General features: G+C 44.6%; 1 protein-coding gene across 1 annotated transcript in view; it reads right to left on the reverse strand.

Moving 5' to 3' along the window:
- Nucleotides 1-226: 226 nt before the first annotated feature.
- The window catches only part of Slc17a5 (solute carrier family 17 member 5), a 40167-nt gene continuing 24659 nt past the window's right edge, over nt 227-15734 (reverse strand). The window contains exons 9-11 of the mRNA XM_052715081.1: nt 14402-14549; nt 4140-4230; nt 227-1992 (exon numbers count right to left, since the gene is read on the reverse strand). Coding sequence (XP_052571041.1) covers nt 1855-1992; nt 4140-4230; nt 14402-14549 — 377 coding nt within the window. The 3' untranslated portion in view covers nt 227-1854. The remainder of the gene's footprint in view (nt 1993-4139; nt 4231-14401; nt 14550-15734) is intronic.

Consider the following 15734-nt stretch of genomic DNA (forward strand, 5'->3'; position numbering starts at 1 on the left):
GAACAGTCAGATACAAAAGTTAACGCAGAGGGAGCTGGAGAGAAGGCTCAGACTTAAGAGCACTGGCTGCTGCTCTAGCAGAGGACCTGGGTTGAATTTCCAGCACCCACAGGGCAGCCCACACCCACCTATAACTCCATTCTAGGGCAGCCAAGCACGAAAGCGGTGCCCAGATGAAACACCCATGCCATACACGTAAGATAAAATAAATTAAAAACACAAAAAGTTAATGCAAAAGGATTTATTTTGATGATTTATAAAAGAAATGTCACATGGCAACTTAACCTATATTTACAAATTTAAAAATAAATTTATATAAATGTATTTACAACATGTTCTATTAACCAAGTTCATTAAAATGTTACAGATAAGCGCTGAACGGATACAACAGTAGGTAAGGCAGGCTTTCAATCCTTAGGTGCTCTTACAGTATGCCCAACAACCAGCAGACACTGGTCAGGAGAAGCTGCCGGAAGCTGACTTCAGGAAGCATGGCAAAGGGGATTCCCCAGCTTCGGGTGCCCTTTAGCTCTGTTTTGCTGTTGGATGGAACAGAGTCCTAGGTATGTGCTTTACCACTGAGCCAAACCCCCAGCCCTGAAAGTCACTTTAAAGTGTAACCAGAAGCATAAATCAAGACAGACTGAAGAAAAAAATGTAAAGCATTTAAAAAAAAATTCTAATGTAGCTAGAAAAACTGAATGTAAACATTTATGCTCTGATTCGTGTGCAAGTCATTTTAATCAAGGATGATGTTATCTGCGACTGGCTGGGCATCCCACTTTGCTTTGTAAGTCACCTGCCGGTAATCAGGCCTGGGTGCTGGCAAGGGCAGGCTGGCAGTGTTAGGACAGTAGCTGTGGATCCGACTGCTGGGGTCCACTTAGGGCTTTATCTACACGTTAACAGCCAGGGGGAAGGAGTGCCGGCCAGACACTTGGCATTGACCCGGCCCTTGGAAGCCGCCTCTGATAACTGCTGGGCATTCCAGCCCCGAAGCCAGGGAGGGAATGCTTGGCAGCTGCCTGGGCATGGATCCCTTGGTCCAGCTGCCAGGCCAAGGCTTACAGGGGCTGGTGGCTTTATGGAGATGTTAATGAGATCTATGTGTTAGGGAGAGCTGGCAACAATTTTTATGAGGGCAGTAGACAAAAACAGGCATCCAACAAGATCTGAGATGATTATCTAATTTAACTAAACAAGTGTACTAGTGAGGGAGGGTCCATTTCAGCTTCATTTCTTAAGCCAGTGGTTCTCAACCTTCCTAACGCTATGACCCTCTAATACAGTTCCTCATGTTGTGGTGACCAACCATAAAATTGATATACTGCTACTTCATAACTATAATTTTGCTACTGTTATGAGGCATAATGTAAATGTGTTTTCTGATGGCCTTAGGTGACTCCTGTGAAAGGGTCATTTGACTCCTAAAGGGGTCATGAGCCACAAGTTGAGAACCTTGTCTTTTGTTGTTGTTGTTGTTGCCCTGGCTGTCCTGGAACTCACTCTGTAGACCAGGCTGGCCTCGAACTCAGAGATCCACCTACCTGGGATTAAAGGCGTGCGCCACCACTGACCAGCCGAGAAACACTGTCTTAAACCCTCCCTTATACCATGCTGCCTAACGTGCAGCTGGGTATGTGAACCCCAATATAAAGTCTGGCAGATACATTATTAATAATTAAAAACAGCTCATTTTAAATAATCTCGCAACTCGTAACATTTCATGATTACCTTAAAAATGGAATACAAGTACTATTTTTCTCACATAGAATGCTTACACGTTAAAATACCAAAGGCACTTTCAGTTTACATGATAAATAAAAGTACACTAGTTGTTATTTGTTGTCGTCTTCAGTTTCTGTGTCCGTGGTGGTCACTGAGAGCCCAATTCTGCACCTCCCCTTTGGCAAAAAGCATGAAGAAAACGGCACCAAACACGTTAATAGCAGCAGCGATACAGAACACAGTCTGCCATTCTCTGATAGTGTTCTGGACAAGGAAGGAAAACGCAATGGAAACATTTGTATTAGAAAAAAAAAAAAAAGATGATATTGCAAGGCTGTGAGAACAGAAACGTCATTCCTAAAAGTCTGTACTTGGAACAAACCAAATACTCAGCAGCAGCAGGAACAGCAGGACGGTGGAGCGTTTTGTTTGTTTGTTTGTTTGTTTTTCGAGACAGGGTTTCTCTGTGTAGCTTTGCGCCTGTCCTGGAACTCACTCTGTAGACCAGGCTGGCCTCGAACTCACAGAGATCCGCCTGGCTCTGCCTCCCGAGTGCTGGGGTTAAAGGCGTGTGCCATCACTGCCCGGCTGAGCATTTCTTTAGTACAGGATCAAATGACTGAGGATGAACCAGTTGTACCAATATAGACAGACATAAGCAAAATGACAGACGGACACAGTGCACTGACAACTGTTTTTTTTTTTCTGTGACTGTTTCTATAAAAAGCTCAGACAAGGCTAATGGCTGTTGCTCTGGGTGGTGAGCAAGGAGTACTAGCTTGCTGAGGGGCGGCGTTCTGCTATGTGGGTAACAGCTGCCTGGAAATATCGTTGTTTCACTATGTCTTCAGCTGTATCATTAGGATTTGTGAATCTGCAACTTGTCTTTACAGAACTAAGTTCTCTCCTGTCTCTTTTCTTTCCTTCCTTTCTCCCTCTCTCCTTTCTCTGAGACAGCTTTCGTTATGTAGCCCTGGTTACGGCTGGTCTCAAACTAGTGGCAATCCTCCTGCCCTTGCACCCTTAGTGCTGGTTTCAGGGAGGCGAAACTGTGTCTGGCTTATCCATTTATTTGCTTTTGGGATGATCACATGCGGCCTAGGCTGGCCCTGATCTTGCTATGGAGCTCAATTCCTTCGTAGCAGCATTGTTTCCTTAGCCAGCCTGACCCATATACTGGGTTCCAGGCTAACGACCTTCACTTAATTCTGTTATTCTGCCTAACCCCCAAAGAGTGCTCTGTGGAAACAGTATACTTTTTTCTTTTATTGTGCTGGAATTATGGGTATACTCCATTATGCCCAGTTTTACATTGGGGATGAAACCCAGGGCTTCATGCATTCCAGGAAAGCATTCTACTAACCGAGGCACATCTCCATCCTGAAAACAGTATGCTTTCCTATCCCTAATGAAGGGAGCAGGCAAAAGCACCTTGGCCTAAATACAGCCATTTTGACTTCAGACTCCATTTTACCTGCAGGGTGAAACAAAGTTCAAGTTCCCAGGCCCTAGGGGAGCTGGGAACCTTCCACTAGCTGATCAACCTCCTCCTTAGACAATAGAAACAGTCTGCTATGCCCCTTAGTTCTCTAAGACATTATGGCTGTTCCTTACAACAGAAACAACAAATGAATCTGATTGGTTGGACTAAAAGGCTTATATTTCTGTCGGTTGACAGTGATGGACCACACAAGGAAATTCCCTAATCTTTGACTCCTGATTGGTGAAAAGTGTAACTGTCACATAGCAACAAATGCTTGTGGTTTTTGTGCTTATAAACCCTGCTTCTGTCCCTGCTGGGGGCTGCCAGGAGAAACAAGGCTCCCGAGTCCTTGTCCTGCAGCCCTGATTGATCAGTGACCCGCTTGTGTGGTGGTTTATTAAAGTCTTTGGAACCCGTAAGTGTTGTCTCTCTCCTTCCTCATGGTGCACAGGGACAGGGTGGAACACTAAGGTATGTGATTTTTTAGTCACTGACCCGTATCCCCAACCAATAAAGTAGCAGCTTTCAACAAACTTTATTTTATATTGTATTTTTGTCACAAAGAATTTCATCAAAGGTTGGAGAGTTGGCTCAGTGGTTGAGAACACTTGCTGTTCTTGTAGGGAACCTGAGTTTGGTTTCCAGCACCCACATAATGGCTAACAACCACACTCACATGATGCCTAATGATCTCCTGTAACTACAGGGCCATAGAATCCGATGCCCTCCCTCTTCTGGCTTCCTTGGGCACTGCATGCATATGGTACATAGCCATAACATTCAGGCAAATCACCCATATATATATTTAAAAAAAAAAGAATTTCATAAGGAATAAACACTCAGAATTTTATCATTACAATACACCAAATTTGACAGAGATGTGAAAACTCCCAAATCTTTTTAGTTTACAAGCAAAATTTCTACTTACATCAGGGGTCAGGGTTTTAGCAATGATGGGCCCAATCATTCCTGGAATAGTGGCAAATGTGTTTGTGATGCCCAGGAGGATACCAGCATACCTGGGGAGAGAGTTTCACAGAGGCTTGGGTTATAGGTCGGCTCCTTTCAGACAGCTCCTTCATTCTGTCTTCATGAAACGACTCACTAAACCAGGATTTTATATTTAACAAAAGCCTTGCATGTAGTTATTTTAAGGTCCAGGGGGTATCTATGCCTGAGCAAGAAAATCAGCCTTAGAGACAGGTGGGTCAGTTCAGTTTAGAGCAGATAGGTCAGGAGCAGAGCCTTTATGAGACTGCCTATATTGATTTCCTTTTTTTTTTTTTGGTTTGGTTTTTCGAGACAGGGTTTCTCTGTATAGCTTTGTGCCTTTTCCTGGAATTCACTTGGTAGCCCAGGCTGGCCTCGAACTCACAGAGATCCTCCTGGCTCTGCCTCCCAAGTCCTGGGATTAAAGGCGTGCGCCACCACCGCCCGGCGACTGCCTATATTGAGTTAGCAATAAAAATAAATGACCACAAAGGCCCATAAAACACCACAGAGAGCAGGGTGGTGGTGGCGCACACCTTTAATCCCAGCACTCGGGAGGCAGAGGCAGGGGGATCTCTGTGAGTTCCAGGCAAGCCTGGTCTACAGAGTGAGTTCTAGAACAGCCAGGGCTACACAGAGAAACCCGTCTCAAAAATCAAATCAAAACAAACAAAACAAAACAAAACAAAAAAAGAGTTTAAGGCAAGCCTGGGCTACATACCAAGTTTGAGGTTAGCCTGTTTTAAAACAAAGAGCTGGTCAGTGGTGGCTCATGCTTTTAATCCCAGCACTTGGGAGGCAGAGGCAGGCGGATCTCTGTGAGTTCAAGGCCAGCCTGGTCTACAGATCGAGATCCAGGACAGGATCCAAAGCTACACAGAGAAACCCTGTCTCAAAAGACCACCCCACCCCCACCCCACCCCCCCCACCCCCCGCAAAAAAAAAAAAAAAAAAAACAACAAAAAACCAAAAAAAACCAAAGAAAGAAAGAAAGAAAGAAAGAAAGAAATTGCCGGGCGGTGGTGGCGCACGCCTTTAATCCCAGCACTCGGGAGGCAGAGGCAGGCGGATCTCTGTGAGTTCGAGGCCAGCCTGGGCTACCAAGCGAGTCCCAGGAAAGGCGCAAAGCTACACAGAGAAACCCTGTCTCGAAAAACGAAAAAGAAAAAAAAAAAAAAAAAAAAAAGAAAGAAAGAAATTATATGTTGGAGTGTAGCTCAGTAGTAGAGCCCTTGTCCAGTAAGTTGTGGTCCTGGATTCCAATCTCTAGCAGCTAGAAGTAGCTATTTCCTGGTTATGAAGTTGAATTATTTTTTTTTAATTTACATATTTTTATTTTTATTTTTTTTTTGGTTTTTCGAGACAGGGTTTCTCTGTGTATCTTTGCGCCTCTCCTGGAACTCACTTGGTAGCCCAGGCTGGCCTCGAACTCACAGAGATCCGCCTGGCTCTGCCTCCCGAGTGCTGGGATTAAAGGCGTGCGCCACCACCGCCCGGCCCCACATATTTTTATTTTTTGTGTGTGCTTGTGTGTGTGTGTGTGTGTGTGTGTGTGTGTGTGTGTGTGTGTGTGTGCCACAGTATGCTAGCAGGGGTCAGAGGCCAACTTTTGGGACACGGCTCTCTCTTTCCACCATGCGTATTTCAGGGACCAATTTCAGGTCACCACGCTTAGTGACAAACTTATTGACACACAGAACTATTTCACCAGCTCCCTGAACTAAAATAATTTGAAAATTATATAGACAAGAAAAAAATTAAGGAAGTAAAAATCTTTAATTCTTTCATATAGAAATAATCACTTAATTAGCACCTTGGTAAATATCCTCATTACTGTTTGCGTATGCTTATATTTCCAAGTATGTAATTAGACATGAGATCATATTAAACATATAATTTCACAATTCACTTGTTTCACTAATTTGCTGACACTTAAATCTTCATACAGATCCTAATAGACAAGTTAGGTCTACCCTGTGCATGTGACAAAGATTTTCAAAATAAGTTTGGGAAAGTATTCTCAAACAAGTGATTTATTTTAAGGGTAAATCTTAGTAAATCAGATATTCTTATCAATGTTTAGATAAAAATCTTTAAAGAATTTCTGTCTGAACTGGTGAGACAGCACACGCCTTTAATCCCAGCACTTGGGAGGCAGAGGCAGGAGGATCTCTGTGAATTCTAGGCGAGTCTGGTCTACAAAGTGAGTTCCAGGACAGCTCAGATTCCCGTCTCAAAACAAAACAAAAGCCCCCAAACTCAATTCTGTCCTGTTGTTCAATATGCTATATTTAAGAAGCATGCCGACTAAACAAGGCTGCCGTGGCCAAGGCCTTCACGGATTTCCATCCCATGAAAAACAAAGATTTATCATCTGTAGAGGCCTACTGTAAGTCAGCAGGAACATGAAGACGCCTGTTAACTCCACCATTCAGAGTATGTGTGACCGTGGGCCAGCCAACAACAAACTATTTCTCTATTATCTTCAGGTTCTCACATAGAGGTGTATTCCCTTTATTCTATCAGATTTACTAAGGGAAAAAAGTCCCTTTTAAGGGACTGGGGATATATCTCAGTTGGTAGAGAGCTTAGCTAGCATGTAGGAAGCAATGGGTTGGATCCCTAGCACCTCATAAACCTGAGTTTGGGCTAATGAGACCAACCACCACCATGACCACCATGACCAAGACCACCGTCACCACATAGCACATACATGAAAAAAGTATATCCCATCAATATATAGCTTGTTACATTTTCCCAAAGTGAAACCATGCATCTCGTACTTCGTCAAGAAACAGACTACGGCTATAAACATTTTTACTATTACTATTTTGAGCAGAGCAAATGTAATTTATTATTTAGAAATCTTTATCATTTTTATTTATCTGTATGTACTGGCATGAGTGTATGTGCTCCACATGTGTACAGGTGCCTGAGGTGGGACAGAATGTTTTGACTCTACTAGAACTAGTCATAGCCGGTGGTAAAACTCCTGACGTGGGTGATGAGAACTGGATCTAGGTCTAACGGAAGAGCAGTTAAGTGCCCTTAGCCACGGAGACATCTCTTCAGCCCCAAATGTAGACTTATGAAAAAGTGATGAAGGCTTCTGGATGGGAGGGGTCCCAAGGATACCCTATCATTAAACTCTGTTTTAAAAGTTTTATGTTTATATGTATGAGTGTTTTGCCTGCAGGTATATGTATACCACATGCCCTCAGAGGTCAGAAGGGGGAGTCAGATTCCCCTGGAACTGTAGTTATGGATGGTGCTGGGACTGAACTCAGGTCCTTTGCAAGAACACGTATTCTTAACCATTTGAACCATCTCTTTAGCCCTCTTATTATTAAATTTTGAGGCAGATCAGGCTGGCCTAGAATCTCTGTTCCTCCTACCTCCTGAGTGGTGGGATTCCAGGTGTACACTACCATACACCCACTCATAAAGAGTTGTTTACCACCGAGTGGTGGTGTCCTCCTTTAATCCCAGCACTCGGGAGGCAGAGCCAGGTGGAGCTCTGTGAGTTCGAGGCCAGCCTGGTCTACAGAGTGAGTTCCAGGATAGGCTCCAAAGCTACAGAGAAACCCTGTCTCGAAAAACCAACCCCCTCCCCCCCCAAAAAAGAGTTGTTTACCAAGAACAGGTTGTAATACAGATTTAAGCACAAGGCATGAAAGTCCTTAGGGAAGGACAGTACACACCCCCAAGAGTGGGACATAGACCATGCAAGAGGGTCAGCTACAAACTTTTTGAGACAGGATTTCTTTTTTGTTGTTGTTTTTGTTTTTAGAGACAGGGTTCCTCTGTGTAGCTTTGCACCTTTTTCTGGAACTCACTTTGGAGACCAGGCTGGCCTCAAACTCACAGAGATCCGCCTGCCTCTGCCTACGAGTGCTGGGATTAAAGGCCTGGGCTACCACTGCCCAGCTGCTTTCTCATTTTAAACGGAATGGCTCCTAAAAAGAAGAAGAAGAAGAAGAAGAAGAAGAAGAAGAAGAAGAAGAAGAAAGAAGAAGAAGAAGAAGAAGAAGAAGAAGAAGAAGAAGAAGAAGAAGACAAAAGCAATACTAATTCTGCTGTGCCTAATCCAGCTATCTACAAACATCCACTTTTTTATGCTTTAAGCCCATACACAAACCATATAATAATTAAGCCAAGATCTTTTTGGCTCATTCTCCCCAGGGAGCACATCCTAAATTAACCAAGCTTGGCAGGCAGGACCTCTCCCCGCCCACCCCCTCTTTAAACCATTAGCACCTTGGCAGGAGGAGGAGCCAGCTGCCATGCTGTCAGGCCTTTTCACTGACAGATCCTAAGTCCGGAGGAATGCCGTGCAGTACTAAATGTCAGCACCAAGAAGCCCATTCAACTATTTATATTATCCTTGGCCAGGAAGTGTCACAGAAGACTGATGGGGAAACACGCTGACAGATTCAGTCAGTATTCTCTGGTACTGAAATTCGAGATGCCTGTTGACATAGCAACTGACAATCTATCCAGGTTCCGGGCAACAAAACTAACCACAGACAAATCATGGTTTCACCCATAGCACAATCCCAGCAAGCAGGATGTTGAGGGAGGGGATCGCTACAAGTTTGAGGCTGGCCTATTTCGAAATGAAACAAACAAACAAACAAAATCTTGGAAAATACCATGAGTACACTCCATGTTAATAGGAATATTGACTATCTGTTGGGAGACCTATGAGGAAGGGTTTATAAGGACTTCACACATTGTTATCTAATAGTAAGATCAGCTCTGTGAAGGCTCAGGAGAGATGGCTCAGTGGTGAAGATGAGAATTTGAATCCCAGCCCCCAGGAGATAAGACAAGCAGGGCATCCCTGAAAATGCCTATACCTCCAGCTTCAGAGCAAGTGCAGAAGCCAAGACGGCTGGGGCTTGCTAGCCTAGCCAAGAGGGTCGCAGCTGGCGCTCTCTTCTGGCTTCTGGATGCACACGGCTCATTCAGGAGCTGCGGCTCTGCTGCAGGGATTCTGCGTGTCCTTACCACCTTTATCTGAGAGGAGTGCCGAAGAACTCGGGACTATTTTCTTCTTCCTTCCCTCACAGATAAGGGGTAGAGTATGTGTAAAGCCCTAGGTTCAATGCTCTGTGTGTGTGTGTGTGTGTGTGTGTGTGTGTGTGTGTGTGTGTAATTTTTTCCTGGCTTGCTTCTGTGAGCTTATTAACATGCTTGGGTTAGGTCTTTTATCTTAAGAACAAACCCCAATTTTTTTCTTAATTTATTTTTTATGTGCATTGGTATTTTGCCTGCATGTATGAGGATGTCAGATCCCCTAGAACTGGAGCTACAGGCAGCTGTGAGCTGCCATGTGGGTGCTGGGAACTGAACCCAGGTCCTCTGGAAGAATAGCCAGTGTGCTTAACCACTGAGCCATCTCTCCAGCCCCCCAATTTTTTTCTTTATCAATGTGTCCTAGAACTAGATGGAAATAAAGTTGAATTGTTTAAGCTTCTTTTGTTGTGAGGGACCAAGACACACCAATTTCTTTCTTTCGCCTCTTCTGTAGAACCTCTGTCTCTAGCCCTTTTCTCTGATGTGATGCTGAGAACCCTGGGAACTCATTCTTAATGAGGGAAGTGTTCTACCACTGGGCTACATCCGGTATAGAAAGAGCATAGATACACTATTTCTTTCTTCCTTTCTTTTTGCTTTTTGAGACAGGGTCTCTCTGTGTAGCCCTGGCTATCCTGAGCTCTGTAGACCAGGCTGGCCTGGAACTCAGAGATCTGCTTGCCTCTGCCTCCCTGGATTAAAGGCCTGTGCCACCAAGCCAGGCTGATATTTGTTTGTTTGTTTCTTTTTTTTTTTTTGAAGATTTATTTATTATGTATTCAGTGTTCTGCCTACATGCCAGAAGAGGGCGCCAGATCTCATTACAGATGGTTGTGAGCCACCATGTGGTTGCTGGGAATTGAACTCAGGACCTCTGTAAGAACAGCCAGTGCTCTTAACCACTGAGCCATCTCTCCAGCCTGATATTTGTTTCTTTTGCTTGGCTAACCTCTTTGCACTGGTTCTTCAGGCTTCCGTGTTATTTAAAGGGCCAGCCATACTTTTTTGCTTTTATGAAACAGGACCTCACCAGGTAGGCTGTGCTGGCTTCAGCCTGTCATCAGACTTTTGCATGCTAGGATTATGGACATGCTCCTCTAATCACTGGAACAAAAAAAGGTTGCTTTATTTGTGTGGCTCTTTCTGTCTCCCACCACTGATCAGGTTGTGTCTGTTAGAGCTTGCACAAACAGATACCTAGCATTTGCTGAAAAAATAAATTACACGATACTACACCTGCTTAATTTTAATTGGTTCATTCCTGACTTTGACTGATCTGGTAAGCAGGCACTGAATTTTTTCTTAGTGTCGTGTGGGGTACTAAATGCGAGTACATAAACTCCACAACTGTGTGCTGAGGGGGATGGGAGGACAGAGCTGGACTAGTGCCTCCGACTCCAGTGTGCAAGGGGTTCACCCAAGGGTCTCACACTGTGCATCCTTGTTAGTAGGTCTGTGGTGGAGCTCAGGAGTCTACATTTCCATCAGCTCTCAGCTGATGGCCCTGGTCTGTAGAGCATATTGACAGGATTACTAAAAATCCAACTTATAACCAACTATATGCTCCTTTAAGTTATATAATCGGAAACATGCTTCAATTGCAGTGTTTTCCAGATTCCTTTTTTTTAGCGTAAGGAACAGCATTAATCACTGTATTTCCTGTCTTTATTGTTTGTAGTGCTGGAGGCTGGACCCAGGCTTTACACATACTAAGTAAGTTCTCACCACTGAGCCATGGGCCTGGACCCTCAACTTTAAAATTATTCTCTATCTTCTTGAGTCTGTTTTGGGTAATGGGGCTTGGTTCCTACTCTAAAGGCTGAAGGTTCCTCAGCCTTGAAATGGGTCAAGAACACTTACCTATCTCATTAGACTGCTTTCAGGATAAACAGGATAATGTTTCGTACAAGTTGTCAAGCACTAGACAACTGTGTTTACACACAGGTAGTGCAAGAATTGACAGCTGGAAAAATCAACAGCTCTCTATGCTTTGTCATGTAGTTATTGTTATTTGAGACAGGGTCTCATATGGCCTAGGCTATCCTTGAACTCACTAGGTATGTAGCCAGGGACGCCCCAGTCACTATGAAGTTCTTTGTTAATAAAATGGACATCTCTCTGTCCCCTTCCCAAAGGGACAGCTTCTGGTGCCCTGACCTTTTCAACTTGACGTGTTCTTCATCTTTACAGTTATCTTTCAAATTGTCACTAAATTCAACTAAGTTTCCTTGCAATTAGGTCCCCCCCGCCCCCCCCCCCCGCCCCCCCCCGCCCCCCCCCCCCCCCCCCCAAGACTGGGCTTCTCTGTGTAACAGCTCTGGCTGTCCTGGAACTCGCTTTGTAGACCAAGCTGGCCTGGCCTTGAATTCACAGAGGTCCACCTGCCTCAGCCTTCTCAGTGCTGGGATTAAAGGTGTGCATCACCACGCCGGCCTGCAATTAGTTTTTTTTTTTTTTTTGGCTTTTTCGAGACAGGGTTTCTCTGTGTAGCTTTGCGCCTTTTCCTGGATCTTGCTCTGTAGACCAGGCTGGCCTCGAACTCACAGAGAGCAATCAGTTTTTACAACTATTCCTTCTTTCAGTATTAAACTCCTTGAGTTTATACCTCACCAGTATGTACATTCGACAAACATTTCCTAGTTTGAAAAGTTCACTGAATTCTTTCCTTTATATTTTACTGTTAACGTTGGTAGTATAAATTCTTCTACCACTAGGTATTTAATGTTGTGACTAAAAATGAGGGGCAAGTGTTGCAATTAGAAGTGTGAGCCACCACATCTGGCTAGCGTTCTGTGATCGGTGTCTGCCAGGAGAGGGCGTATGTGGAGCTCTAAGAGTGTCCAGACCGAAGGAGTTAACCCCTCGTTGAGAAGATTCAATTATACTCCTTTTCAGCAGTGGTGATTGATCTCATTTCCTCACACACAGAGGCAAACGCTTTACCAGTTGAGCTCCAAGACTAAGCACCAACTTTGACTTCCTAAGACTTAAAAAAAAAAATTTTTTTTTTTTTTTATATGAGAGCAGATTAAAATAACTTTAGCCGGGCGGTGGTGGCGCACGCCTTTAATCCCAGCACTCGGGAGGCAGAGGCAGGCGGATCTCTGTGAGTTCGAGGCCAGCCTGGTCTACAGAGCAAGATCCAGGAAAAGGCGCAAAGCTACACAGAGAAACCCTGTCTCAAAAAACCAAAAAAAAAAAAAAAAAATCTTTAGGGGCTGGAGAGATGGCTCAGAGGTTAAGAGCACCGACTGCTCTTCCAGAGGTCCTGAGTTCAATTCCCAGCAACCACGTGGTGGCTCACAACCATCTGTAATGAGATCTGGCACCTTCTTCTGTATACATAATAAATAAATCTTTAAAAAAAAATAACTTTAAAGGTCCCCTCAGGTTCTTTCTGTAAAAAATTTGAAATAGAGTCTCAATATGTAGCCCAGAATGGCTTTGAACTTCCTGTGACACTCCTGTACCAACCTCCTCCCTAAGGCTGGGATCACAGAAGGGGCCACCAGGCCTGGTAAGATTTGCCCAGGGTCTGGGAGATACATGGACAAGGGCTTTTCTTGGTGTTCACTGAATGGAGCAGAGCAGGAAGGAGTCACGGGATCAGAGGCTCTGATGTCTAGCTAGGTGCGACTGGGGTGGTTCAAAGAGTGTGAAAAACTACCTCGCTACTCTAAAAATAAATAAATATTCATTGCTTTTAAAAAAATTAAGTACCCCAAATCTTCTGGGGGTAAAGTGCTCAATCTAGTCCTTTCCTCTATCTTCTCGGCTGGGATTTAGAACTACGTGGCTCAAAGAATGTTTCCAGAGAGGTAGATGCAGAAACAATTTTGGGCTTAAAGTAAGAATTTTAGGTTTAGTTTATGGGTTTAGCGTTTGTTAGCTATATGGCACAAGATAAGCCACTTAATTTCTCTGAACCTGAGTTTCTATAGAGTAAGTCAAGAGCCTCCACCTACCTCACTGGACAGCTTCTAGGACAAACAAGATAATGTTTGTGTACATGATTAGCAACCAAGTATTAGACACTTGTGTTTACACGAACATAATGCTCTAAATGTCACTGGGGCAAGTCAACGGCTCTACTTGTAATTCTTCTGCTTTGTATTTTGAGACAGGTTCTCCTGTGGGTCAGGCTGGCCTTGAACTGCAGCCAAGGCTGAACCTGAAGTCTTGTTCCTCTTGCCTCCACTTCCTCATCCATCACACACACACACACACACACACACACACACACACACACACACACACACACACACACAGTGCATTTGGAAGTCAGAGGGCAATTGTGTAGAGTTGGCTGTTTCCTTCTATCTTTACATAGGTTCCTGAATGTGGACTCAAGGTCATCAATCTTGTTGGCAAATATTTTACCCTCTAAGCCATCCTGGCCCTATTGTATTTATTACTTTATTGAGACATGGTCTCTTGTGTCCTAGACTGGCCCTGAACTTCCGATTTTCTTGTTCATCTTCCAAGTTCTGGGACTGCAGGTGTGCGCCACGGTGCTCAGTCTATGCGTGCTGGAGACTGAATCTATAGCTTCCTGACCATAGGCAAGCACTCTGCCAACTGAAACAAATTCTCAGCTTTGTCTTTGGCAAAGAAGGCTTTGCCAGTCATCTGTCACTCAAAGCCTCCTATGTGCCAAGCCCCACGGTAACGCCCCAGGATGGGCCTTCACGGAGCTCTTATTCCGGCCGGCATGGATTCATGTTACACCGTCACTGCAGCGTGCAGGAGAGCACCGTGGTGGGGCTGGAGGGGGTTCAGGGCTCAAACACTGACCAGTTGTGTAAACTGAAATCTAGCAAAAAAGATTTAAAGTCATTCCTCTAGAAGTCAAATGCACGGAAAGTAGAAACAAGAATGGTGGCTGCCAGGATGTGGGAAGAGGGGAATGCAGCACGAGTGGTCACTGAATGAATCCCGACTGGAGAAGATGTAAAAGTCGAGAGACTGTAGGCGGTGATGGTTACACAACAGTGTGCTACTTCAGCCCGCGGAACTGTACTGATGAATGGCCAACATGGCAGACTGTATGTTATCCCTGTCTTACTGATTGTCAGGAAGAAAATGAAAGACAACCCATCAAACCTTTCTGTGTGTACTCACGAAGGAGCTATATCCAGATGGTTGATGCTAAACCCAGAAGAGGCAAAGCCTCCTAGCGTCGTGGATATGGTCAGGAATGCAACAGCCAAAGAATAGTCACAGCCGATAAATCCAGCAGCGACCAGGAAAACCGCAGGGCCGACCATTCCTGGAGTCGCGGGGTTGAAGGAGAAAAAGAAGCGCCATTATTGTATTTGTTCTCTTTAAAACTGTAGAAACCTGAGTTGGATGGTGCTGCCACCTACTGTAGAAACACTGAACTGCCTGGAAGGCCCAAGGGCCTCCGTTACCTTTCATCACTAGAAAGCCTGCCCTTCCGGAAACAGGGGCTGTAAGCGTGGAATAAGAAACGGAAGTCCTCCCCCACCCCCTGCAGTGCTAGTCACTCTGCACATGATAAGGACTCAGTCTGCAGCTACAGAGCTGGCCCTCAAGGAGGGAAAGACTGAAAAATAGGGCTGAGAGGAGAAGCCAGGGCCGATACAGAATGTGATTAAAATTCACATAATCCAAGTAGATAAATAACACAGTAAACTCTCCAGGGGGCTGGAGGGAGGGCTCAGTGGCAAAGAGTGCTGCTTCCTGCCCTTCCAGAGGACCTGAGTCTGGTTCCTAGCACTCATGCTGGGTAGCTTACAACCATCTGTAACTCCAGCTCTGGGGAGATCCGGTGACTTATGTAGTGGCATATACTCGTGTGTGCGTGTACACACCCAGACACCCAGACAGACAGACAGACAGACACACACACACACACACACACACACACCTCAGAAAAATAATAAGCTTTGTTGGATGAAGTTGGAAATGTGATCCCTTGGTTCTAAGAATTATAACCAAGAGCATATGCCTTACACAGAGCAGGTCCACAGAAGAAAAAAAAAAATCAGACTCAGCCCAAAGGGAATTATTTCATTTAAAGATGTGCAATTTAAGTCAGAGCAGTATTTGAACAGTATAACATCTCCTATAGTGGGTGCTCAGCAGGTGCTTGTGGAATTTACGAAGAATGGGTTCTTTCACAGTATGCCTTTAAAAAAAAAGATTTATTTTATGTGTATGGGTGTTTCACTTGCATGTAGGTCTGTGCACCGTGTGTGTCTGGTGCCCATGGGGCTAGAAGAGGACATTGGATCCCTTGGAACTGGAGCTCCAAATAGTTGTGAGCTGCCTTGTGGGTGCTTCCTCTGGAAGGTCAGCCAGTTCTCTTAATGGCTGAGCCATCTCTCCAGTCCCCAAATTTGTATTTATTTATTTAGATAAAAATCTTACTATGTAGTTCTGGACTGCAACTTACTATTGTAGACCAGGCTGGCCTCAAACTCACTGAGAT

This window comes from Peromyscus californicus, unplaced genomic scaffold (genome assembly GCF_007827085.1).
Source record: "Peromyscus californicus insignis strain IS unplaced genomic scaffold, ASM782708v3 Scaffold_11__1_contigs__length_118956290, whole genome shotgun sequence".
NCBI lineage: Eukaryota > Metazoa > Chordata > Mammalia > Rodentia > Cricetidae > Peromyscus > Peromyscus californicus.